Source organism: Cyprinodon tularosa, unplaced genomic scaffold (genome assembly GCF_016077235.1).
Source record: "Cyprinodon tularosa strain WSP-4 unplaced genomic scaffold, ASM1607723v1 ctg299, whole genome shotgun sequence".
In the NCBI taxonomy this organism is placed as follows: Eukaryota; Metazoa; Chordata; class Actinopteri; order Cyprinodontiformes; family Cyprinodontidae; genus Cyprinodon; species Cyprinodon tularosa.
The window spans coordinates 475,327-502,717 of NW_024039006.1; the positions used below are offsets into that span (position 1 = coordinate 475,327).

General features: G+C 37.3%; 2 protein-coding genes across 4 annotated transcripts in view; one reads left to right on the forward strand and one right to left on the reverse strand.

The window, feature by feature from the left end:
• Window positions 1–17,904, forward strand: part of capn1 (calpain 1) — a 51,630-nt gene extending 33,726 nt beyond the window's left edge. For all 3 annotated transcript variants that reach the window (XM_038291328.1, XM_038291330.1, XM_038291329.1), the window contains 18 exons: window positions 3,628–3,761; window positions 6,833–7,001; window positions 8,325–8,408; window positions 8,723–8,808; window positions 9,207–9,281; window positions 9,394–9,554; window positions 10,787–10,947; window positions 11,034–11,045; window positions 11,163–11,374; window positions 12,653–12,692; window positions 12,774–12,839; window positions 12,931–12,988; window positions 13,081–13,145; window positions 13,262–13,330; window positions 14,654–14,732; window positions 14,846–14,962; window positions 15,133–15,191; window positions 15,270–17,904. In XM_038291328.1, coding sequence (XP_038147256.1) covers window positions 3,628–3,761; window positions 6,833–7,001; window positions 8,325–8,408; window positions 8,723–8,808; window positions 9,207–9,281; window positions 9,394–9,554; window positions 10,787–10,947; window positions 11,034–11,045; window positions 11,163–11,374; window positions 12,653–12,692; window positions 12,774–12,839; window positions 12,931–12,988; window positions 13,081–13,145; window positions 13,262–13,330; window positions 14,654–14,732; window positions 14,846–14,962; window positions 15,133–15,191; window positions 15,270–15,296 — 1,674 coding nt within the window. In that variant the 3' untranslated portion in view covers window positions 15,297–17,904. The remainder of the gene's footprint in view (window positions 1–3,627; window positions 3,762–6,832; window positions 7,002–8,324; window positions 8,409–8,722; window positions 8,809–9,206; window positions 9,282–9,393; window positions 9,555–10,786; window positions 10,948–11,033; window positions 11,046–11,162; window positions 11,375–12,652; window positions 12,693–12,773; window positions 12,840–12,930; window positions 12,989–13,080; window positions 13,146–13,261; window positions 13,331–14,653; window positions 14,733–14,845; window positions 14,963–15,132; window positions 15,192–15,269) is intronic.
• A 2,381-nt stretch (window positions 17,905–20,285) lies between these two features.
• On the reverse strand, window positions 20,286–22,482 carry pnp5a (purine nucleoside phosphorylase 5a). Its single transcript, XM_038291322.1, has 6 exons — window positions 22,295–22,482; window positions 21,608–21,777; window positions 21,420–21,523; window positions 21,134–21,309; window positions 20,863–21,053; window positions 20,286–20,509 (listed from the first exon to the last, which is right to left on the reverse strand). Exons 1-6 carry the CDS (start codon window positions 22,315–22,317, stop codon window positions 20,292–20,294), a joined length of 882 nt encoding a protein of 293 aa, XP_038147250.1. The 5' UTR covers window positions 22,318–22,482; the 3' UTR covers window positions 20,286–20,291.
• Between the last annotated feature and the right edge of the window lie 4,909 nt (window positions 22,483–27,391).

A 27,391-nucleotide genomic window follows, 5' to 3' on the forward strand; every position in this document is an offset into this window, starting at 1 on the left:
GGCAGGTTTATTTACTGCACAATTCTGAAACTGAAATACAAATACAGCTCAAATTTCCCTGGTATCCTAGTTTTACCTTAATCTAATGCTGCATTGGATAGATGGGGCCCTATGAAATCTGTTTAATTTCTTCCCAAATTCTCTTCTGTTTTTCCCCCAAATTCCTCTTTTTCCATTTTAATCATTCATTCTGTTTTACACTTTTTTTTTCTCAATTTTATATTTTCATTCCAACTATATCCATTAACCCTTTAGTTCAGATTAGGACAACTACAGATTATCGCCAATAATCCATGAATAATTACTAACCATATTGTTCTCCTTACAAAAAACATTTAGCCAAAAATTTCATGACTGAAAAAAAAAAATAAATAAATAAATAAATAAATATATATATATATATATATATATATATATATATATATATATATATATATATATATATATATATATATATATATATATATATATATATATATATATATATATATATAAAAAATTTTATTTATTTTAAATACACCCCTGCAAGCTCCCCCTTGCTTGCAGTGCTTTATCAAAAATGGACGAAGCTTTCTTATTTTTTTCCTCATGGAATTTCAGATTCCTCACACATGACAACAAAATCTTCAATAAACTCTTGACTTGCTTCCGCTGACAGATTTGCAGGCATGTGTGGCTCACGCTAGCTTTCTTTTCTCTGTTTTTGATGCGAGTCCTTGACTTCAAGTGGTCGTCACGTGTTCTTACCCTTTCAGTGTGCAGCCGTGGCAAAACTCCCAGAAAAGTTGCTCTCCAGATTCATAAAAGTCACGGGGATAATGTTCTGTCCTACACTTTGCCGCAAGTTTAAAATTTTTTTTAATTTTCTGGATGACTTCGGTGCTTCTGCAACATGGCCGACCTACTTTTTCTTTTCGGTTGTGGAAACAAGTGCCCGTCCCGCATGATTATGTACGGGAGCAGGCAGAGGACAAAAGACCTTATATACATACTACTCCTTGCAAAAAAGAGTGAATTACGTGTTCTCTAATGCATTCTATTTGATTTGCTAAATTCCGTGACTCCATCCGCGTTTTTCTGTATCACAGAAATCATAGGACCCTAGGTAGATGCTTTATCTCTACCGATGGTCCACACACCTCGGCATGCTGTGTGCTTGAAATTACCCCTTGTTTACTTTCTGAATAGATCGGCTCTTTTTTTTTTTTTTTTTGCCAAATTAGGGGAACTCGTTAAGCACTGAACCTTCATAACGTTCTATATTTAGATGCAGGTAAATGCTTGTTTTCTCTTTTTTTTTTTTTTTTAATGCATGTGCACTATGTAGAAACGTGACTCATCAGAGGTGACAGAGCTGGAAACTGAACAAAATTATTTAAATGATTAGAGCTTTAAGACATGTTTTCTGATATGCAATCAAGCATTCTATGGAAAAGCAGTCTGACACGAGCTGAAGATTGAACTGAAATGAAGAGTGCACATGCTTTATTGTTTGGGGGGAGTGAATGAAGGAGGGATTTCACAGTGGGTTTGGAGTGTTGAAAGAAAAAGGTTGTCAGGAAAGCTGCCAAGCCGCCTAATTTACTGCAGAGATAATCTGGTCTGACTGAAATGGAGCTCCTTCTAGAGGGTTATTGTTTTCTTATAACCAGTTTATTTCCTTTTCTGATTATAGATATATTTATTTTCTTTTTGTTTCAGGCACGTGGCGTTATTTTAATGACCAGCTTTCTTTAAATAATTTTTTAAGGATTCTGATATGGCAAATAGGATCTGCATGATTGGGCTTTATTTTGATAAAAGATCGAACATTAAATACTCGAACAGATTGTCCAGAACTTGCCTGATTATAGAGTGTTGTAGCTAAAACTCCTCACAAAACCTTTCTGTTGAATTGGCTCCTGATGTCTCTCTCCATTTTGTGGTGATTTGCACTCTGTTGGACCATCCCTTATTCTGAATCTATCGGGTTAAGCAAAGTGAATCTGATGTTTTTATTCCAGAGTAGTATTTTATGTTGCAGGGTTTCTGCAATAGGAACTAACCTTTTTACCTAAACAGTTTGTCTTGCATTAGAAGTTACATTAAATGTTGCAAAACTCAGTCCAGCAGCAGACCTTGCAAATGAATAATACTGCCCCCTGCTGGACACCAGTCATTCAATAAAGTTAATTTTTTCAGAACTTGCATATACCCAAAATACTTTAATAATGAGATTAAAACAGATAAATTATTCAAAACATATTGCAAAGGTAAATTATCCATTTAAGGTTTTTATTTAGTGCAATTATGATGGAATAGGATTTAAATATGTTGATTTAATATTTTTATAATGGAGACCCTCTGCAGATGTTTTAAACCAATAAGCTGATTTCTGTGTGACCAGAGGGTCTCTGGCATCTAAACGCTCTGTCAGACTGGATCAGTAGGTGGTCCAATCATGGAGGAGACTGCTGTCATCAATGACACACTGCACAAGGGAGAGAAGCCAGTAAACACCATTGCTAAAGACGCTGCTTGTTCAGAGTGCTGCGCCCAAAATGTAATCTTTAAAAGACAAGTGGAAGAAATGAGTTTGGTAGGAAATTTGCTGCATCTTCAAGGACAAAAAAGCCTTGATAGAATCAAACAAAATGGACATCTTAGTAAAATTCAAACTTTCAAAGGAAACTATCAGAGCAACCTGGGCTTCCATCAGAGCCGCAGCTTGATCACCTTCATGCCATGTATTGAATGCATTAAAGGAACATACTTTTTGGAAACAGGACTTTTCTATTTCATTTATTTTAATTTTTTAACTACATTTTAAGAGACTTTAGACTTAAGAGTTTCCATGATCTGACGGTAATCAAATCTACCAGTAATAAAGTTTTTAAATGTTTCACCGAGCAGCACTTTAACTCATCTTATGTTCTAATTTGAGAGGTAAATCTGTCCTGAGGGTGTTAAAACACCAGCCTCTTGACAAACTTGACCAAATACATTTAAAGTTAATGTGTACTTTTCAAAATTGAACTGCAGTTGATTTAAATTGGTATTTCAGAAACACGTGTCCCTCATCTGTAACACAAACAGATTTATTTCTCTGCTGCATTTGTATTTGGAAAATAGTACCTCACTCTCTCACAATCTCTCTGGAAAGTTTTAACAGTTTACTCAATCATTAGTGGCCTCGCTAAACTATTCAGTGTACCATTTATTGATTTGTATATATTTTTTTATCTTTTTGTATTGCTGTTTTACATTTTTTGTTTGTGTAGCAGTAAAAACTAAGGCAAAACAAAACGCAGAGGGATTTCATCGAAAGTTATTTGGGTTGTGGATTGAGGAAAATATTATTATGTTGCTGTTTGTCACATATTTCATTTTATTTTCTTATGCAGATGAAATATGTTTAGCAAGCTTATTTTGGTTTAAACAGATTGAAGAGTGAGGGCGGTTTCCTAACTCTTCTAGTCTTTTTGTATATTTAGAAGAATGTTGCATAAAAAGGCTTGTGAGTCACTGTTGCATTTGTTTACATGTTAGAATTTGTTCCTAAGAAAACATCCAAGCATCTCTCAAGTAATGTTAAACCTTGTTTTTTTTTTTTTTCTTAGCGTTCTCTGCTTTCTTTCTGTAATGCAGTTCTGGCAGTTTGGAGAATGGGTGGAGGTGGTGATCGACGACCGTCTACCAGTGAAAGACGGGAAGTTGCTGTTTGTCCATTCTGCAGAGGGGACAGAGTTCTGGAGCGCTCTCTTGGAAAAGGCCTACGCCAAGTAAGCCAGATGAACAAATCCAGATGATGTAGAATTATCTGTTATTGTTGTCTGTAGAAAATCTCCTTACTTCTCTTTATTTTTTCCCCACTTAGCTAGTAGTAGGGATGTCCCAATACCACTTTTTTATTTCCCATTCAAACTTTGACAATTGACCGACACCAACATCGACCCCATACAATATAAGCATGAATCATATATACTTTTAGTACTTATTTAGTTGTGTGGAACATTAGAAAAGGTTTCATCCAGTGATTTAACCCAGAGAAAAGCAGGCATCAACAATGGATAAGGGAACAACTGGCCCAGTTTTAATCAAGGCTCTGTCACACCATGACGATTTAGACCAGCGTATGTCTGACGTATAAAAAAATCCTGGTCAAAAACGCTGGCATATGTTGGATGAGTCATGGGTCAGTTTTGTATAAGTTACGAGCACCCTGCACACATCAACATACGAAGAAAATTAAGAAATTTTGAGCACGATCAAAATTTCTTAATTTTCTCACTATATGCCGGGCGATGCTCATTAGTTACATACGTTAAGTGTAAGTTACTCATAAGTTGTGCCTAGCTGGTGCATAACTTGCTAAGATCTCCAACGCATATCAACGTATTTGACGTGTTCCAGACGACCACTGAACGCGTTTCTAACTTACAGCTACTGTTTAATGGCGTATTGGCAGCGTTTGGGTATAAAAGTGAATTCACAGGAGGAAACTGTTAGTTCTTTTCCAGATATCCCCCTTCATAGGGTGAGCGAGAAGATGAGTGTGATGGATCCTCCCTGTGTTACAGCCCATGGCCACGACAAACAAACTTCCTTAGCAGACATGACGCTAAATCTGCTGCAACTTCAAACCCACTTTTCTTTTCTTTTTTGTTTGTTAATAATGCGATCAAAAAGATCTTTTTATGCAGACTGGGCGCCTCGCGGTTCCCCCTCAGGGCATTGGCTTGTGACATTTCATGGGCATTAAGCTGCTGTGCATTCTACGTAGGTCAGGCTGTTGTTAGACATACGCTCTAGACTCATTATGAATACTCCATGTATATGCCCAAAATTGATAAAAATACATAGACAGTTCAGTGTACGTCAGCGTTTTAGAAGATTCTGGGACGACAGGCAAACACTGGCTAAATCGTCAAGGTGTGACAGGGGCCTTCAGCACACTAATATTAGAGATTTTACACAGAGGGCCAATATAATCCAACATTAGTTTATTTTTGCCTGATATCGGACCGATATCAGATTGAGCATCTCTATGAAATGGGTTGGATCCCCATTACCTTCAGGGTAGACCTTTATGGCATAAATTCTAAGAGGTGTTGGATGCTTTCCACCAAGTGTTTTGTCCATGTTGAAGGTTTTATTTTTATTTTTTGTAACATTTTGCTAAAGCAGAACTATTAAACTGACAACAAAAATCTGCACCATTAGTACAAGATTTAATGGAATTGTGCACTTTGGTTGTTTGGGTCCAGTTCTGACCCCAATCTCTAAATAATGCTCCTGTAATCTAAATTCAATGGACAAGGCAATGTTCATTTAATCTTTGGCTGTCCAATTTAGATCGGTCTGTGTGAAATGTTGCCTCAGTGTTCTGTTCTTGGCCGATGGGAGTGGTACCGGGTGCGGTCTTCTACTGCTGTAGTTCATCCGCTTCAAGGTTCAACACGTCATACATATCCAACACGCCTTTGTTGAGACAAGTGATTTTGGAAAATTACACCTTTCTAGAACCAGTTTGTTCAACAACAAGCCATCTTTATGCACATAATGAACGCTCTGAATCTGCTCTGTTACCGGGGGCCGTTCTCAGTAAATCCTAAATATTGTTTTGCTTTAAAATTTCAGTCGATTAGCAAGTTCTAAAATATTCAGACTAGCTGCATTCTTAGACTTGGACAGATTTATTTGTCATTTTGTTTACACAAGTGTAAAACAAAAAGAAATTTCGTTTGGAACAGCTCTCTGGACAATTTCATTTTTTTAAATGAAGCCTTGAAAAATAGTTTAAAAAAAATGCATTTAATGTCTTATTCTCTTCTTCTAAGTCTACCACATTAATACACTTGAGTGCCTTGAGTTCTCATCCACATTATTGAATAAGTTGGTATTTGTGAAGAGAACAACTGAACAGGTGTAACTAGTGAAGTAGCCTGTATTTCTATTTTGCACCAGATAAAGCAACTAATCTTTTTGCTGGTATGAGCAATTTTATGCCATGAGAAACAGAAATAAAATATCTACTACTAAGGCTGCAGTTTACTGTTTGCAACCTTGGAGATTATTTAATATAATGTAAAGATTTTGGGTTGTTATTTACTCAATAAATGCTGTTTTACATGAACATCTCATGAGAGAATAAAAATATTATTCTAAAAAAAAAAAAAAAAAAAACTTTATTTGGGGGATTTAACAGCTCTAGTAGGACACCTAGTGGTTACCAACTATAATAACTTGGCTCAGTCATTTTATCATTTGTTTGACAGGCTGTCAAACTTTAAACTGTTTTCTTTGTCTGGCTGAATTTGGGGTATTTAAGAAAGTGAAAGAACTTTTCAAAGTGAAAGATGCCTATAATTATTTTTTTTCCCCTTTAGAATTGAAGCCACTCAGATTTTCTTAATATCACAAATCTAAGAATCATTTACAAAATCTTTTTGCTGCATTCTAATCTCAACCATGAAGTTAAAGTCTGGGATCTGCAACTGTAAAATCCCTTTAAGGATCCTGTTTGATGAAATATTTGAAGCATTCTGCAGGGGTTTGATAAATGAGAGCTGCAGCTGCTGCTGCAGTAAACAGCTGTGCTGTCAGTTGTACTATTGAAATACAGCATTGTTCATATAAGCGCATGGCTACCAAGGCTGGGGTTTCCCCATATAAATGTTATGTAAGCACCATCAGTTACAAGTTCATATATGGTACTTTGCTAAACGTTGAGTGCTACAACTATAGTTGATGTTAAAGCTTTAACATTAATCACACGCTGTACACTGTTTGTATTGCTATGAACCCTCGTCTCCTTGGAAACCCACTCATGTCCCGGACCTGTTCTCTTCAGATTAAATGGCTGTTATGAGGCGCTGTCAGGTGGGAGCACGTCGGAGGGCTTCGAAGACTTCACCGGTGGAGTGACGGAGATGTTTGAGCTGAGAAAAGCCCCTTCGGACCTCTACAGCATCATCAGCCGAGCCATTGAGAGAGGATCCCTGCTTGGCTGCTCAATTGATGTCAGTACTGGTCATACATTCATCTGCAAATACAAAAATGTACTAAAGTTTGATCACATCATTTAGAAAGTGCTTTAATTATTGATTTCTTTTTTTTTCATTAAATGTTATGAAAATGCATTTCATTTCGTGCAGATGTATTGATCCTAACCAGGAAGTCTTATTTAGATTAAAGCCTCTTTCACAAAGAAGGAATTGAAACCATGCATATGACCATAAACCAATATGAAGTATCTATCAACAAGTCTAGATTAAAGCCTTAAGAATAACATTCAAACTGAGTGAAAACGTATCTGGAACCAGGCTCAGTGTGAGCGGCCATCTGCCAAGGCCAGCTGGGGTTCAAGGAGACAAAAGCAGAGATGCAAAATGCAGCTGGAAAAGGCAGCCCCGTCCAGGAAACGCACAGCCAGGCAGACGGGCTCCGAGCCAGCTCCCATGTCAGAGGATGAAGAGGGCACATCCAGTTCTCCATGCTGCAGCCCTTCTAACAGCATTAGCTGTTGGCCTGCACCAAAACAAAAAAATAACTATCTCTTTTTATTTCAACATGCTATCTACCCTTTTAAGAAAAAAGCCCCAGTTTGGACAAGATCAGTCTTCAAGAACAACAAAAAAAAAAAAAAGATTAATTAGTCAGTCCTCTGGAACAAAATCCTTCATGAGATTTGTTCAGAACTGGTGTTAATTATTTATACAAATACTGCTGTGCTCCTCTATGAGAGATCATTCTTCAAATAAATCAAAAGCTATAACAGAAGTAATTTCAGAGCGATCAGCAGCTGAAGTAGTTAACAAATTGAGTTAAAACCACAAGAGGGCAGAGACGCGTTCAAAATGGAGGTAGGGAGGAATTCGGTGCATTTAAGGCTTTTGATCAGGACCTTTATTTGCAGACAGGGAGCATTGACCTTCCCAGTGAAGGACACACTATCTGCTCAGTTTGTCTTCCGGTACTTTTTGTTTGGGTATGACGGGTTAGCCGTCTGGCAGAAAAAGGAAAGGTTGAACTTTTCTCACACATGATGAAATGTTTAATCACTGATCTCAATGTTCTTTTGCAAAATAGCAATGCTAAAAGGGCATCACAGCAGTTCTTCACATGTATAAAGATCTAAAAATGTATGATCTAGTTTTTGTTTCTATTTACTCCAGTGCTAAAGCAAAACTTGATATGCAGTCTGCATCTTGCATCACATGCACTGCTGGGTAATTTAACCAAACATTAACAGATTTCCTCGCTCTAGATAATGTGTCAGTAGTCATACATGGACCATGTCAGCGACCTTTCAAAATCCATGCATTGCATTGTCTCCTCCACAGATCACCAGTGCATTAGACATGGAGGCCGTCACATTTAAGAAGCTGGTGAAAGGCCACGCCTACTCTGTGACTGCTGTGGAAGAGGTGAGCATGACTGGTTGGAAACAAACACACATGCAGTGATTTGTTTGTTTTCCTTACGAAAATGCATGAACTTTACCTGCAAAATAGAGCAAGTTATGAAAGCTATGAAAGAGTGATACAATCTAATTTTTCCTCTTACTTCATCCCTACATGAAGAGCAAGTGAATTCAGATCACGGTGCAGTCCGTTACTTCCTGTTTCATGCAGGTTTAGTCAGCTTTGTGGCTTTAATGCAGCTGTTGGTTTTAGGAGCATGCGCTCCAGATGTGGTTAGCATTTTGCATCAGGAACATGAACCGTTTCTTTTCCTGAAGGTGGTGTACAGAGGAAATCTGACCAAGCTGGTTCGCATCAGAAACCCCTGGGGGGAGGTGGAATGGACCGGGCCCTGGAGTGATGAGTAAGGTTTCCCACAGACAGGGGGGGGTCTTTTTTTTTTTTTTTGGCACTAACATGGTTTTGAAGTCTGCAGGGAATAAATTTTCTATACAAAGCATGTTTGATATTCACTCTGAATATTAACCACTGAAGTTATCCTCCAATGGTTTTATTTGCTGCTTTAATAGTAGATGTGTAGTTTTAGATGAATATATATAAAGACAGTGTTCTCCTCCATTTTAGCATCTTTGTCTTCATTTTTTTAAACCCTGAGGACACAGGAAGTGATGGACTTTTTGTTAAAAGTTCACAAAATCTCTGATCCACTTAAAACAATCCAAACTGAAACAAATCTCTCTGGCGTACCTATTGCAGAAGTCTAAGTACCATTTATTTATGCTCTCCTGTTAATGAACTCAGCTCCAGAGAGTGGGACTCCGTGGATCGCTCAGTCAGGGCTAAACTTCAGAACCGCAGTGAAGATGGGGAATTCTGGTGAGTGTGAGATCATTGCGATTTCCTGCTTTTAGATTTGATCATTAAAAAAATAAATAAATAATAAAAATAAAAGCAAGTCATTATAGCCAGGTCTTTTTCCATTTCCCAGGATGTCCTTCAGTGACTTCCTACGAGAGTTCACCCGTCTGGAGATCTGCAACCTGACGGCGGATGCCCTGCAGCACAGCCAGATGAAGAAATGGAACACGTCGCTCTTCGGGGGAGAGTGGAGGAGAGGCAGCACGGCCGGAGGCTGCAGGAACTACCCAGGTACTGAGCTGGAGGGATGCACCTGGAAGCAGGGGCGAAGATAGATGGGGGAGGCAACAATTTGCAAGAAATGGTTGGCCACCCCAACCATTTTGTCCCTCAAATATAGATGATGGCAGCAGTAAGACTCTAGTGGAATATTCAAATCATTTTAATTTTTCATGTCTTAACATTTACTTGACAACAAAAACACTGTGGTTAAATATGCACATAAATATACTAAAATTATGGATAAGGACAGAATTCCTGCTCTTTTTACAACTAGATTTTGTGTTATATGGGGTAAAGAGAAAATGATCTGTCTCTGCAAGTCATCTAGGAGTCTTCAGTGAAATCATAGATAAATAACTATTTTAATAACAACTTATTTGCTTGTAAATATCAATTTTATGCAGAATGATTATCGATAAAAGTAAGTAAGTAATGACAAAGGAAAAGATGTTGGCCCCAGAACTCAAACCTGAAAGAATTGCATTCACTATATATGCTTCTATTTGTTAGCAAAGGCTGTAGGAAAGGATAGTTTGTCTTTATTTAGAAAATATGGATGTATGCTCGTTAATTTTCCAGTTAGAACAGTGTAGATTAACCCTGAGATTCTGGCGCCTATCAACTTTCGGCCCCCTCTCAGTGTACATTGGTTATTGACTGGCCACCCTTATAAAAATTTTCTGGCTACGCCCCTGCCTGGAAGGTAGCAGAAGACACCAGTGATCAGGTAGAAATGGAGGGAGGAGAGTTTAACTTCGAACAATCCAGGAAACAAATAGTTCTTCTTAAACCTCCATATTGTCACGTCAGAGTCTCATGGGGTTGAATTTACCAGACGGAGAATAGTAAATGGTTCTTTTATTGTATGATGTATGAACATTATTATTTGGGTGAGAAGAAGCTGTTGTAGAGCGAGGCGGGGAAGGTTTGGATTGTTTTCTGGCAGGAATGTGAACCAGTGACTCTTATTTAAACCCCAATTAATGGCACAATGCTCTGCTGCCAAAAGATTTTTGGAAACTCTCCATCCACTCACGCTTCACGGGTTTAACTGTTCTTTTTTTTTCTCTTTAGCAATGATTTAGATGACAAACTCTTTTCCTCTAATTGAAGAAATAATATGTGATATCTGATTTGTATTAGATTTAAAATTTTATGTTTATCCAGGTCATTATTTACTATTAAGATGAAGCAACATTTTTAAAAGATTTCTAATTCTTTTTTAATGCTCTTGTCTGCAGCAACATTTTGGTTGAATCCTCAGTTTAAGATCATGCTACAGCACCCAGACACCCCCGGCAAGCCAGACTGTAGCTTTCTGGTCGCCCTCATGCAAAAAGACCGCAGGAAGAAAAGACGAGAAGGCAAAGATATGGAGACCATCGGGTTTGCTCTGTATGAGGTCAGTGGTGGTCCACACAAATCATGTTTCCTCTTTGTTTTTTGAATGTCTAATATTCTTTTTGTGTTTTTCTTTTTGTTTTACAGGTTCCAGATGAGGTACATTTCTATAGTACATATATAATATTTATTTTGTCACATTTTTGCATCTTTTTTAAACCATGCCATAAATGCCCATAGGAATAAAACATACTTTGCAACCTGTAATCCTCTTAGTATGCGGGGAGCTCGGGGGTCCACCTGAAGCGGGACTTCTTCCTCACTCACGCCTCCAGCGCTCGATCGGAGCAGTTTATCAACCTGAGGGAGGTCAGCTCGCGCTTGCAGTTGCCGGTCGGGGAGTACATCATCGTCCCCTCTACCTTTGAGCCCAATAAAGAAGGAGACTTTGTGCTGAGGGTGTTCTCTGAAAAACCTGCTGGTTCTGAGTAAGAAGGGTTTGATGAAAATCAGCTGACATTCCAGTGCCTGTTATTATATAATGAACCGAGTCGGTTGGCATCAAGATTTTAATCTATTTAGACTCCCAGTTAGGCTGTTTGCATTTATAATTTATATCTTGGATGACTTTAAATGAAGGGTTGAAAACTCACAACTGGAAGGATTTCAACAGTAAAAGAACAAAAAATATATATAATTTAATTTTATCAGCCATAAAACAACTTCCATCCGTTTTCCATCACGCTTATCGCAAGTGGGGTCATGAGGGGTGCTGGTGCCTATTTCCAGCTGTATACAGGCGAGAGGCAGGGTACACCATGGACAGGTTGCCGGTCCATCTCAACGCTAATACAAACAGGACAAACAACCATTTACACACACACTCACACCTAAGGACAATTTAGAGAAGCCAATTAACCTAACAGTCATGCTTTGTGACTGTGGGAGGAAGCCGGAGCACCCGGAGAGAACCCCGGGTCGGGAATCGAACCTGGAACCTTTTTGCTGCAAGGCAGCAGTGCTACCCACTGTGTCCTTGTGCAGCCAGAAACCATTAGAATGAAAAAATTAATTAAATTAAATAAAATAAATAGAAAAAAAAACATAAAACAACTTTAACTAGAAAATCGAATAATTTTAAGGAATATTAGCTTTGTATAGAAAATATGTTTTATTGGATTAGACGTAACATGCAGCTGTTAAAACAAGAGTCTCTAGATATACAACAAATGAAAAACTATATAAAGACAAAATTAATTAATGCTCTTATTTACAATTGAATAAAAAAGTTAATGTTTTTGCTGTCAGAAGCCAAATGAAAGATGTCAATAATGCATCAAAATAGACAAGAATTTAAGGCATGACGCAACTTATTAGGGTTTAAAGCAGAGGTGAGCTTTTTCCAACGTTTTTCCAATTTAGGTTGCTTTTTTAACAGCAATAATTGTACTGCTAAATAGAACTATGTAGGATATTTGTATTAATGGGATTGATCTGTTTTACCATGTTGCAGTTGAAATCAGTTTAATATGATGTTTAAAAATAATTGCACAATGTATGCTTTTGCATTTTGAAATTAGGTTGGGGAATGAGAGGGGAAAAATGCTAAATCCAAGAATTAAGGTTTTTCTTAAACTGACATTTTTACCATGTTAAACGACCTAAATTATTTCATAAATTAATTCTGGTTTCAGCTTCAGGTTTTTCTGAAGTGTGTCTTGCAAATATCAAAATGAAATAACAAATGTTTCCTCTTTTGCTGTCAGGGAGCTTGATGATAAAGTCGTTGCAAACCTTCCTGAAGAGGTGGGAGGATGTGTTTAATACATTCAACTACAAAGTCATTAATGTACTTTATAAAGTCTAATGTGTTTGTTTTTGCCTCAGCCTACAGTTGATGAGAGCCGGATTGACGCCGGCTTCAAGAATCTCTTCCGGCAGCTGGCAGGACCTGTAAGCTCACTATAAAACTCTTCAGCTTGTTCTTCCAATATTTGTTGCTGTGAAAAACTTGTTTATTCATCTGAATTTTCTGGTCCAATAGGACATGGAGATCAGCCTCAATGAACTTCAGACCATCCTGAACAGGATCATTTCCAAACGTTAGTGATTTTTGGGAAAAAGGCATTTTTATTTTATATTTCTGCATCTCTACTGTCATGTATCTTATCCCACTCTCATTTTTTATTACCAGATCAGGACCTGAAGACAGATGGCTTTTCTAAAGAAGCTTGTCGCAGTATGATAAACCTCATGGACGTATCCTTGAAAACTGGAGTTCTTCTTTCTTTTTTGGTGGATTAAGCTGCCCGGAACTTTGGTTTTCTTTTTTACACCTTTTAAAATCCCAGATGATCCTGAACTTTGTAACTCAGGTGGACGGAAGTGGGAAGCTTGGGTTGACGGAGTTCCATGTTCTCTGGGAAAAAATCCGACGATACCTGGTGAGATTCAGCACCAATGACTAAATCACTGCTCTAAATGGCAAAAGCTAGGAATCTAATATAATACACAGTGGACTGTTAAAGCATTCATATCGCATGAATTGTGCAACCATAATTTTAATTTTTTTTAATGAAAATTGGATCTAATAGATAAGAAAAATTTGCATAATAATTTTAAATCGGGACATATGGTGCCCTGGTATGCTGTGTTATGCTGATGAAGATTCTCAGTCATCCAGGTCATAGGCATTCCAAAATAGTAAAAATGTGCCTGTCCCAAAAAAAAAAAATTTTGTAATCCCTCTGTTGTTACTGTGGCAAAACAATGCAGCTACAACTAAAACTAAATGGTTATTTCTATACAGAGTTTGCAAATAGATCCAATCTTTACTAGTTTACTAGATGCAACTAGTTTTTCCTTGATAAAAAAACAAAATCCAAGTACCAATCAGAGTTTTATTCAGAGGGTATTTAGGTGATTTTTTTAAATCCAGACCATTGCATCTTCGGTTGTATGTTTAGGGCTCTTGTTCAGTTGCAAGTCTTCCAGGACTGTCTTTAATTCAGCTCCATCTATCGTCTCCTCAGCTCTGACCAGCTTCACTAGCACTACTTTTACGATTTGTATCTTTGTTGTTGTTGCCCTTTTCGTGCCAATTCTCCAGTCTTGCGAGAACTTTTCGATTTGGCTGAGTTTCAGCCTCATCGTGCGTCGTGTAGCATACTGGGGGTAACGAGGGGCCATTAGCCCCTCACGACCACCTCCCGATGAGGAATCGTAAGGTCTGGGAAAAAAAATTGAAATCAGAGTGTTGGGATGCACAGTGTGAGAACATGCGTAGTGAACTGTGAACTTTTACACACTGCGGTTTTGTCATACAGTTTGAGCTGTAGCTCCGAGCAACGGTTAAAAATATCGCACAGTGTATGCCACGCTTTATTAGAAACATGCACACAGCATGATGCACTATCATGTCTCACAGCTATTGTTCAGGATGACTTTTTTGGGCTTTTTGTTTGTTTACCTTTTGTGTGCATACGAGCCTTACAAGCATAACAAGGAATGAAGATCAAATTATTAAGATTTTCCATGAAATGGTGTTTGTATTTAGCAGAATAAACCAATCTATTTCAAACTCTCATCCATCAGTGCTACAGGGTATGAAAAACAAATGATGAAAATTTGTGCCTAACAATGAAAGTGTTGAAGGTTCCTTTAAATTTGTGTTTTGAAAACTCTATTTACTTTGATTTTACTATTATGTCTGCTTTTTAATGTATATTTTTCTGTCCCCCTGCCTTCATTCGCTTCTGCCATACCAGACTATATACAGACAGTTTGATTTGGACAAATCGGGTACCATGAACTCCTATGAGATGCGAATGGCCCTTGAATCTGCAGGTACTCCTCTGTTAAACTTTAATGAAAGAAAAGAGGGGGAAAAAACTCCGCTCTGTGTTGAAGTCAGGCACATTTTAAACCTTTATTGTGCCATTTATCCTCTTTCATTTTAGGTTTCAAGCTGAATAACCACCTGTTCCAGCTGATCATCCTGCGCTACACCGAGGAAGACATGAATATCGACTTTGACAATTTTGTCACATGTTTGGTCCGCCTGGAGACCATGTTCAGTAAGCCTAGTTTCTATCCCTGTGGTTTTAAAGTTGTTGCCAGGGAAAGTTGCTTCACTTTTTCCCAGAAAGAAAAACATGATCCGTTTTTCAGTTTATTTTTCACTAAAAACAAACAAAGAAAAAAAAAAGTTAGACGTAATTGACTTCCTTTACTCTTCTTTCAACAGAAACGTTTAAAAACATGGACACGGATGGGGACGGGGAAATATCCCTCAACTTCTTTCAGGTAAAACAACATTTTGATTGATATTTCTCATTTTTGTTAAGATATGTTTGATTAATTCCTGTTTTCCTCATTCTTTAGTGGATTACCCTGACCATGTTTGCCTAGAAACAAGGGAACTAGATGAAGCACGTTCCGCTGCAGCTCCTGGCCCAGTATTCCCTGATTTTTCTTTACAAGTGCCTTTCCTCTTCCTGCTTCTCCTCTTCTCCAGGCTGCTTTCCGTTGAGGCCCTCTGATCCTAAAACAAACGGACTAGTCATTCCAGTGCCTGAATCAGAAATGTGCCAATTTTGTTGCTTGTTTCGCCAAATGAACATGGTTTACTTATTATAGCCTTGCTCACTCTGGGTGCCATTTTATTTTGTTTTTTACCTGAACGAATGCAAATCAATTACATGGGAATAAAACCAATAATTGGTCGGGTCTAAGACGTTTTACTCTTTGCAGCACTTTTTTGTAATTTACATAAAAATGTTTTACTTTAACATAACGTTGGGTTTAAAGGGATTAGGATTTCTTTTAAGACGATAATTCTTCACATGCTGGATTTTTCTTTTAGCATTAAGCCTTTCGGGTTTGAAATGCTCACGTGTTCTCCCTCTAAAAGGAATACTTAACACCTATTTGGGGCTTTACGACATGTATGTTTTTTTTAACGCATGTAAAATGTGTTTATAGGCCGCACATCTCTTCCATGAGTTCTATCTATACAGGGAAAAGTATGAGTTGTAGTAAAAGCACTCTAATTTTTAAAATGTCTTACCCATTTTTGATATTTTTTTTTTCATACTCTAATAAAAGCATTTTGTTAAAAAAAATTTTTGAGGTTGGTCACTGTCAGTTTTTGATGCGCTACTATTAGCTGTTTAGCTAATTAGCGCCTCCAGCGCTCTGCGACTCAGTAGTCTCTGTTATAATTTAAAAGTACAGCTAATTTTAAGTTGCTTTTACTAACTAAGAAGAAAATGTAAATGTCTTGTCTACAGTAGTTAATTCTTGGCATTTTGCTTTGAAGGAATAGAGATCAGTTATAGCGCTAATAGCTAGCTAGAGCAGGGCTAGAGTAAAGTAGATTTTAAATTGCCTTTGTCAAACTTTTGTATAGCACTTTATATGAAAAAAATTATAAGCCCTCATTAATTTTTTTTTTTACTGAAGCTGTATTCATCTAAAGTAAAAATTGGCACTTTAAAGATTTGAATGTAAAACTTAAGGTACAGAAGTCCTGTTGTTCACTTTGTGTTCAAACGGATCATTTTGATGGAAAACAAGCTAACACTATTTTGTAAAACTTGCAGACATTTATTTGAATAACTTTTAAAAATTAGACCATGATTTAATGGTTTATGAGATAAAGTTTGCATAAATGGATATGACATTTTTTATAATTGGAGTCGTTTAACCCAGCAGACATCTGCCTTTTTCTTAACTTTGCTACAGCTAGCCTGGAAAACTAACGTTAACTTAAAAAAACATCTTTGTTTTTGATCAGAGTAAAGTTGCTTGAACAGTAAAAATATACCTATATATTGGATCCAATCCATGTATCGGATCATTTCATCTCATTTTGAGTTATTTAAAGTCTGTTTTAAAAATTGTTCACTGCAGTTAATATACATATTAAGACAGAAAAAGTCCTAGATGACTGAATTGTGCCCCTTTCTTTTTGAGGTTTTTCTGTGCAAGATGTAATTGTATTTTAAAATCTATGCTGAAAAAGCTCAACTGGAACGCTTTTTTTTTTATCCTCTATCATTTTTTTAATGATAGACATCGATGGTAATTCAAAGTCTGGACTTTTCCCTCAGTCTGGACAGCTGAGGGGAAAGACTTTCACAATATCCTAGTCCACTGGTGCATAAAGCCGACAAAATGAGAGCAAACCTCTCAAAATTACTTCCAGCATTTAATCTACAAACACAGAAAAATGTGCATAAATCTACAGCAGTGCTGCTGATTTAGAATTTTAATACTTCTTGTGCCATACTTGAAGTCCTGGTTCAGCATTCATGCAACGTTACTGTGGCCTGGCAGTTTATGCAAACACATAGGTATTGCACTGTATCACAGAGAATGTGTTGTATTTTATATATCTTATCCTTTTTAGCTTTATCATATACCTGCTCATTATTATGCATGGCATTCCAGACTGTTCTGTAATATCTTGGGGTGGGGGTGTTGTACCTTTTTGTGACAGCTAGATTTTATACTCTGGGCAGGGGATAGATGTGTGCTTTCATTTTAAAGTTTATAATGAGTAAAAAAATGTGCAAAATGGATGGATAGGGTGTGCATGATGTGTCAAAGGTAGAAATTATCCGCTGTGATCCGTTTTTCTATATTGGGAGCAAGATTTTGTGAGAGATTTACATATAAAATGTTGCAGCTTTATCAGCATCAAGCCTTTGAATGTTTCATACATGCAACAGATTTACATGTTTGCCATTATAACTTTTTTTAATACAGTCTTTAAGTGGGAGAACAGAATTTGCGACCTGTCTCTTTAAGTCAAGAAAGCCAACCCCTTTACTTTGCATCATGTGCTGATGCTCTTTGACATTTGCAGCATACTGCTTATGTAATGTTGTGTCAAGTTTACACAGGGCAAAATTCTGGGTCACTTTGAACTAATACATCATGCAACGTTATGGTTTATGTTTGAGCTTCTATACACACTTTGAAAATAAACAAGAGCCTTTGAATCCACCATCAATGAAGTCTTTCATTTTCTTAAAGTGTGAAAATAAGGTCATAATTATGGAACAAATACCTTATTGAAACTCAACCTTTATCACTGTAGCATTATCTCAGAAAAACCCTATTCTATTTGTAATAGGATAGAGGGGAAAATACCATAATATTGATTTTAATCCATTTTACCAGTTGTGAAGTTATTCATACACTAATCAGTACATTTTGTTCTACTTCTTTAACTCTTTCCTCTGATATTCTTCATGGTTGAAGTAAACCAATTAAATTTAGTTGATGTTGCGTCCAATTCACATGTCATTAAAAGGCACTTTAAAGAGAAATTTACCAGATGATACAGCCAGATTGGATCAAAGTTTTCTATCCAAGGGAAACCAGCTGATTGCATCAACTCTTCAGTTATCCCTCACACCAAGCATACATGTAGGGACAGTGGAGAGGAAAACTCCCTTTTAACAGGAAGGAACCCCCAGCAGAACCAGGCTCAGTGTGAGCAGCCATCTGCCGATGCCGACTGGGGTTCAAGGAGACAGAAGCAGACATACAGAAAGAAGCAAAGATACAAAAGGCAACTGTCAACCAGCTCCACAGGCTGCCCTGTCCAGGAAACACACAGCCAGGCAGACAAGTTCTGAGCAGGCTTCCATGTCAGAGGATGAAAGAGAGCACATCCAGTTAGTCACAGTAAGAGAAACGGGACTTAACACAAAAAAATAGGCCAAGCTCCAACATCTAAAAACAATGTTGATGGCAGCAGCACAGCTCATATTTCTCTATAGGATGGTGTAACAGCAAAACAGGACCAGACCAGATGAAACTACTATGAGAAAACGAGATATTAGAGAGAGAACTAACAAATATTGCTGCATGGGATAATAAATATATGATGATGAAAAGGGGTCCCCCATGTCCTCCAGCAGTGTAAGCCTATAGCAACATAACTATAGATATAGCTCAGGATAACCTGAGCCACTCAATAAGCTTAATCAAAAGGGAAAGTTTTAAGCCTAGTCTTAAAAGTAGACAGGGTGTCTGCTGTTTTTACTAGTAAACCTGCAGATTGAGAGCGAAGTGCTCTGTTTGGGACATAAGGAACAATTAGATCTCTTATATAAGATGGAGCTTGGCCATTTAAGGCCTTACATGTGGGAAGAATTTTAAATTCTATTCTGGATACTGTTGCAGAGAAGCTATGATAGTAGAAATATGATCTCTCTTTTCAATTTTCAGCAAAACTCTGGCTGGGGACCAAGAGGAGCGTCCATTGAATAGATTGTTTTGAGTCCTGCAATCTAATGGTCTTTGCATCTCACCCCACTGGAATTCATTTCAAGTATTTTCTGGGTCTATTACCAGTTGATAAAACACCATGTTTGGATCAATGCCCAGCTGAAACGTCCAGTGATGAAGGATATCTACTTTTTTTGGTGGAGTCCACCAGATGTTTGTTTAAAATGTCCTGCTACATTGAAGTTCATGATGCCCTGCACTTGAAAATGGATTCCAGGGATTTTGAAAAAAAAACAAAAAAAAACAGACCTCAAGCATCATAACTCCTCCACTATACAACACACTGATTTACTCTTCGTGGAATTCACTCCTCGTGTTACGTCAAACTCACTGGAGTGTTTGTTGTTTTGTCTCAGACCAAAGGCTGTGGTTTTAGTTTAAAGTCCATGTTTGGGCCACTGTATTAGGGCAGAATGGCGTACTACTGCATCACTCCTAAACAACCAAATGTTATCCGAACAGAAAATGCCACTTTTTTTTTGCTTTGAAGATTTTTTGACTAACCTCTCAGTTCATGAAGAGCAACATAAACCTTAAGATCAAATAAAAATATAATTATTTTTGCAGCCTGTCAATCTTAAAAAAAAGGATAAACAAAAGATTAGGATCAGCTGATTTAAAAGCATAGGTTACCAAAAATGTTAAATCAACACAAAAAGAGAAATTTTTTTACCTTGTGGTTTTCTATTTTCATCTCAGTTTGAAATGTCTCTAACTCTATTATTTCCATCCAACATCCCAACCAATGACACAGACGAACTCAGCGTTTTAATAAATAGCACTTTTAGTTGCAACACCTTTAAAAAAAACAAGCAGTAAAATACCTGGTACAATGTACATGTTTCAATCACATAATGTTAAGATTGGTACAGAAAATTTGTGATGATTGTTAAGTTAAACAATAGTTATTTTACAAGTTGATCATATAAGTTAGAACAAACATGCCTTTAAAAAAACACAAGAAAACAGAGAAGTGACTTATTGTGGAGCCACCCTTTAGGGGAATGTATGTCCTACACGTTACAGAGGCAAAGGTTTTGCCATATCATAGCAAATTTTAGATGCAGAAGGAGTCTACTTTTGGCAGTAATCTCCTTGTTCTCAGATGTAGTTGTTGTTGGGTTCAATCCGGTTCACTACAGAGGAAACTAGCTGCTCCATTTGTTCTGCTCGCTGTTTGCCTGTTTGGAGGACTTCCTCGTGGTTGGCCTTCTCCTCGCTGTCGTAGTCCATCACCCCTAAGTTGGTGATCAAAGACAGGGCGAAGACGCGCATGCCGCAGTGACGGGCGACGATCACTTCGTGGACAGTGCTCATGCCTAATGAAGATGATAAAAGCAACATTTGAAGTCAGATTATTTTTCCTAATGGTTGGAATCAGTTTCATCTTATCTTGCCTTGGCTTTACAGCTTATAAAATTATTCCTTCATGGCAATTAGAAAGGAAATATTTACATCAATGTACTTTAAGATGCTCTCTTGTAACTCTCCTACCAGCCTCGTGTGCAGCAACCATTTAAGTAAATAATGTAGATAAAGTCCCAGACTTTTAAAATAAAACTGTCTCTTATGAATGGAGTGCCCTCCCTTCCTTCAAACATGCCACATCCCAGGTTGTATGGCTTATCTTTATTGGTGCCCGGTAGTTATTACTACAATAAAATCTACTCACCAACAGCATCAGCACCCAATAAATGCAGCATTCGGCACTCTGCGATCGTCTCGAATGAAGGCCCCCCGAGTACGCAGTATACTCCCTCTTTCAAGAAGTCTCCGTACCCCAACTCCTGTCCCACTTCCATGGCCAGCTGCTGCAGATCTCTGTCATATGCGTCAGACATGCAGGGGAACCGCACGCCAAACCTATGAGGAAGACATTATAGAGATGTTGAGTATTGGTAGAGAAGTTCAGCTGGTTCAACGCCTCAAGAGGATATGATTACCTTTCATCATTTGGTCCAACCAGTGGATTGGTTCCAGCAAACCCGGGTAAGTTGATGTGGTCTTTGATGACCATGATGTCGCCCACCTTAAAGTCTTGGTTCAGGCCTCCAGCTGCATTGGTGATAATCACTGTCTCAACCCCAAGCAGCTTGAAGATACGCATTGGCAGAGTGATCTAAAAAACAAAAACCCATAGGGTTCAAAATTAGCTGATGTGCTTTATGGTTCTTCAAGAATCTTCAAGAAATGTTGGTTTATTATACTGTAACAGCAGCGTGAATCTACCTTCTGAATTGGATAGCCCTCATAGAGATGAAAACGACCCTGCATGCAAACACAAGGCCTCCCCTTCATGGTGCCGAACACCAGCCTCCCTGCATGTCCATGCACTGAGGAGAGACCACAACTGGTCAGTAAATATTAACAGTACATGACGGGGCGGTTGCCATCCAAGGACGTTTTATGTAACTCACCGGTGCTCTGAGGAAAGTTTGGGATGTCCTTATAGTCAAAGGCCACCTGGTCCTTTAAAAGGTCGGCCAACCCTCCGAGGCCGGAGCCGCACACGATGCCCACAGTTGGTCGGATGTCTATCTGCGCCAGCAGCCAGTCAGCAGTGGCCTTGCAGTCGTCATAGCTAAAACTGAATGGCATCGACACAAAATGTCAAGAGATTGGTGTTACCAAACCTGAAGCATACCTTTATTAGTAACCTCCTTCATTATGGAGGAATATATAACCGCTCTGTTAAAATATTTATTGGAAATAATGTATTTTGTTTCCTTTGATATTTTCTTTTTGCATAAATCACACAGAAAACAGCCAATTGCTTGAAAAAGGAACAATAATTGAAAATAATCTTTTATATTTAGACCAATTGGATTCTATTCAACCAGATTATAACTATAAGTTTTTTGTTTTATTTCTGTGACTATGAACTAGAGTTAAAAATTTTATTTCTGACTGCCTAAAGGTTAAAAGAAGCGCCCTCTGAACTCTCCAGTCTTGTGCACATATGTCTCTGTCTTACACCCACCCCCACCTCCACCTCGACCCTGCCCACACATTCCTGAACCCTATTTTTTGCTCTCCAACGTGTCCAGGAGGGACCCATGTGCTCGGCTGTATAAGGAAAGAGGTCCTTTTAAATCTCCACTCACCTCTTGTGTGTCTCTGGAAGCATTTTTGAAGATAAATTCAAAGGTTTGAGGGAAAAAAGTGGATTTTGAGTTCCAAAGCAGGACAAAAAAAAAGTTGTAGAAAAATGCTGTTGTATAATGGGAGGATTCTTCAGTCTGGAATATTCTGAGGAGCTGTGGATGGTCTGTCCTGATAATGAGCAGAAGGCTGGTCCGGCCGGGTTTATATCACAGCAGGACAGAGTGCTCCTCCCCTGCTCTCAATGATTCCTGAAGAAGCTGCAACGTCATTGGCTCATTTGACACACAAAATAACACGAGTAGGAAAAAAAAAAAAAAAAAATCCAGTTCTACTTTGTTCATTCATCCCTTCCCCCTTTTAACAGGAATGTCAACAATTACACCAGTAAAATGAAAATGACTGAAAGGAAACCCTCTCTTGCAACACCTATTTTTGGTTCAGTAAATGATCAATAAGCCGTGTATTGATATACAGTAAACATTGCATTTATTTGTTCAGATGCAGAATGAGATATGACAAGAGGCTTCAGCATGACGTTGGCAAATGTTTACATCAACGCGTGGTTTCTAATTGATCTGACCACATTATGAAAACATTGTGTACTTTTTTCCACCCTTTATCAAGTTAGTAGGTTACAGTCAGATTGTCATCACGTTCTTCCCTTTGACACGAGCACATGCAAATAAAGAAAAAAACTATTGATAGAGTTCAACAGATGATAATCTGATAAGACATTTTATCAGTGTACTTTTTTATATAATCTGAAAGGACTTCTTTATAGTGAGCATAAACTCACATACTGCACAAATATCCAAGCAGATCTAAATGCTATTTGTTCTGTATTAATGTTTTGATTTGACCTGAAACTGTAAATCAACCAGTCAAAAGTGCTTTTGTTTTATTTTTAGTTTAGGATTTCATCAGTTGCTGCTTTCTGAGGCAAACAAAGACAAAAAAACGACTTTGTAGATAAAAAATACAAATTATTTTTATTGCACATTCACAGATATGAAAATCACCTTCTTTTGTAGAATTAGGTAATAACCTAGAGCTGAGATCTACGGCCTTTGAGATCCAGAATGCTATTTTTGGTTTTGAACTGTGAATAGTACTGACCTTTGTTAAAAGTAAACATATTATTTCTGATACACTGCAAAAAATATAAATCTCAATAAGTTATTTTTTCTTAAAATAAGTGTGTTTTTTCTTGATTTGAGGAGGTAAGTAAGACACTTTGCCAATGGAACAAGACAATTTCCTTTTAAAATAAGAAAAAACTATTTTATCGTCTTATTTCAAGTAAATATTATCTAACTATCTTATTTTAAGAGTGAAATACTCATTCCATTGGCAAATCATCTTATTTACCTGCTCAAATTAAGGCTAAATATACTTAATTTAAGCCATTTTTTACTTATTTCTGGATTGTTTTTGCAGTGTAGGTAGAAAATCTTTTGCCATTTTTCAAGAATCTCCATTTTTTTTCCAATTTAGAGAAAAATTTGAAAAAACTTCAGCAAAATAGCATGTATACATTTTCTGCTATGTGATGTTATTTGGTGTAAATTATGTAAAAAAAACAACATCTTTTCTGAATAATGAGAATAAAAAGTGTCCTACTGTTGTTAAAATGCTTTGCAATTCTATAAAAAGTCTGACCTAGATTGTTAAAAAACTCTTTAGTTTTTTTAACATTTAAATTCAATGACTAATATTCTACTCCACTGTCTGTGCTACATGGAAATCACAAATGACAAAGTTGTTTTAGAAAGAAGTTTTAGTGTTTTACATTTTAATCTTTAACTACTTTGAGATGAATACTCTTTTCCTTTACAGAGAATTAGGAAAACTTTGGTTTGATCATTCAGAAGCTTTATGTAAACAGGTATTGGAGAAAAAAAAAAAGGTTAAATCTAAAGTATTTTTTTTTCTTCATTTTTGCTTCCTGCTTCCTCTTCCATCACAAGATAAAATGATCTTCTGTCTCCCAACCTGCAGACATTCTTCTGATAAAGTCTTCATACCTTTTCTGAACTCTCTCCTTACGTGAAGTAAGGTATTGAATAGTTCAAACTATGTGTGTTTCTTTACCTTTCGACATAACCATTATTTGAATGGATTTCTTGTTGAAAGTCACTTTTAGAAGTTAGATTTTTTTTGTTATTGTTAATTTTTTCTAGTAAATCCCATGTACTTAATAAGCAAGACCGCCATCAGCCCATTGAGGCCTCTCACTACTGATAGAAGGCACGGCTGGTGAATAGAAAATGAACAGAGTTGAGGCTCAAACCAGCAACCCTGCTGTTACAGGGTGAACTCCTGCATCCTGAGCCGCCATCGCCCATCTCATTTAGTCATACTGTTGAAATGAAGACATTTTCAATTTATTATTGATTTTTTCCAGGAATAATATATTCTTTAAATAAAATATAAACACAAATGTATTTTTTAAATCATATAATCAGGTTGTTCCTTTCACTATAATAACAATTGGGCTACCCAGATTAAGAAAATGTAGGCCGTTTTTCGGCTGGGAAGATGTTTAAACATCTGAGATTGCTAAGAGAACTAAGTCCAGACAGTAACCTTTTCAAAGCATTGAAGGGATCTCAGCTTATGCTGTAGAAAAAAGTTTGGTGTCCTTTATTAGCATCCAGCAGGGGTGGTCCTAAACAGGGGATAAAGGGGGGCCAGCGCTCTATTATGTTCCCTCTACTGAAGATATAATACCAGATAATCAGAATCAGAAATACTTTAATAATCCCAGAGGGAAATCACTTGGTCATTATATTATAAGTTGGCATAGAAACTTTAATTGACTGGTTTTAATTTATTTACAGGTTTATTTTAACAATAAACACAAAGGCGTCACCTTTAGTTTCAGATGTATTGGGATAAGATTATAATCTTCATCTGCTAGATCACAGCCTCTAGAGCTGTGAGTGTTTTTTTGGCTCTCTTTATATATTTAATAATAACTATTGCCCTGTTTTTTTCTTTTATTCTTATGCTCTATCCCCCCATGAAAAACACCAACATGAACCAACCTGTTAAAATTGGTCTAGAACCGCCACTAGCATCCAGCTTATCATAATCTTTCTCTGGAGCAGATAAAACATCATTACCTGGTTTGTTTATGATATTTATCTCAATAGGAACACACAGTTTCAAAGCAGACTGTACTATAATGCATAATTACATCAGCTGCCAGTTTGTCATGAAATTTCCTGTTAGAAGTTGGTAAGTCTAAGAAATTGCAATTCATAGTCATAAAACATTTTTTATGGCGTGTTGGAAGGGCTCATAAAGCCTACTTAGATAACTGCCTTTTGGTTAGTTTATCATTCATCTGACTTATAGTTATGAAAGTAAACACATCAGCGGCACGAGGCACTTTGAATGGGTGAGCATACCTGTCAAGTTTTGGATTTGAAAAGACATTTTTAAGACGCGCACAAGAAATCTAAAATAAACACTTATCAACCAACATATGCTGCAAAAAGGTGGTCAGATTTGACTTATGATGTTAGAGACCGTTCCCTTTGGAAAGGCTGATCAAAATGTAAAAAATAAATAAATAAATTGTATAATACAGGAAATTTATAGGAGATTGCTAATATGGCAGGACAGCGGGAAAAAGGAGTAAAAAAGTAGACTTGGCAGCTATCTTGGATCGTCTGTGTAACACAAAATTAACTTTAATATAAATTTTTCAGGTGATGTTCAAATTTAATAATTTAGCTTTGAATCTGCTTGAACATTTGTGACCACAGGTCCACAAAGGAGTGTGTAGTTTAGAGATTAGAGGAAGTAACATGGAAGATATCTGGCTTAAATAACTAGCAAAAGACTTGGTTAAAAGATTGTTATGCAGGAAGAAGAAAGCCAGAAGATTTCCCTAAAGTTGGGGACCTCTATGCTGGTGAAGACTCTCAGTCATAGTCATTCCAAAAAAAAAAAAGTAAAAAAAAACCCACTAGACTTTGTTTCCAAATTTGAAGAAGTTTTGCTTCCCATCCATAAAGCTTTAACTCAAAACATCTGGAGTGGTGTTGAGTTCCAGGTTTTATAGAGCCTTGTTATGGCTTAGAAAACATGCAAATTGAAAAAAAAAAAAAAAGTCCAACCCTTATAAATGGGGAGTCATTAAGGTTGTTGTTGGCCTGCAAAATAACCGCAAACTGGCCCATGCCTCTGTAATAGGGAGTCGTTAGGGTTGGTACTGGCCTGGCTTAACAGGCGCAATGTTTTCACCACCCTTCATGGCGATGAGGATTGAGGCGATAGTGGGAAGGAATCAATTCTAAAACTGCGTTGTAGGTTTTTGAGAACTGAAGCCTGAGTCCACCCCCTCTGTTTAAGGTTGTTTTTTTTCTCTCTTACCATACATGGCTTCCTTGATACCCCTTTCAAACCATCTGTCTCTCAAACAAGTGTCTCCTGTCCTTGAGGTGCAGGTGGACAGCAGCATCTTGACCAGAGGAGGTTGCTCGCCTGTGTTGAGACATGCGTCTGTGGCGAGATTGTTTGGTTTCTCCAATTTTAAGATCAGAGCATTTCTCACTGCACTGAACTGCATACATAACTCGCATACAAGGTTTGTTGATGGGAAGCAGAATGTCTTCAAACTTGGAAAACAAAGTCCAGTGTTTTTTTTTGTTTTTTTAAATTGGGGGATCTCTAGTGCAACATCATTTAGTATCTTTAACCTAATTCATGTATATTTGAGATGCTATTTAAAAGCAGTCTGTAAAAAGGCTTCCTTGGCTTTCTTGGCTTTTCATGGATGCAGGTACCACACTACCATGCTCAATGACTGGGCTGCAGTGGTTGAGAAGGCATATAAATTGGCAGTCAAAAAATATATATTGGAGAAAAAAATGTATTGGAAGATAATAAGGATTAGTCGGTAGTTGACGAACAAGCGCTATAAGTGCTTAAACCCTGGATGCATAACTGCATTTAGTCAGTTGTATGCTGGTAAAGTCATGGTGAGATCATTTGGTGGCGCTCCAAGGCAGCAGCCAAGAGCAGCTCATCTCGACAATTTCACAAAATACGCTGCTTAAAATAAAAAAAACTAGACATTAAACCCG

Excerpts from the sequence above, each read along its gene's own strand:
- pnp5a (XM_038291322.1), bottom strand. The coding sequence starts at position 22,317 with ATGCTTCCAGAGACACACAAGAG. Across the intron at positions 21,310-21,419 it reads AGGGCTATCCAATTCAGAAG|ATCACTCTGCCAATGCGTAT; the intron begins GTAGATTCACGC and ends TTTGTTTTTTAG. Across the intron at positions 21,054-21,133 it reads GTTGGACCAAATGATGAAAG|GTTTGGCGTGCGGTTCCCCT; the intron begins GTAATCATATCC and ends TCTTCCTCATAG.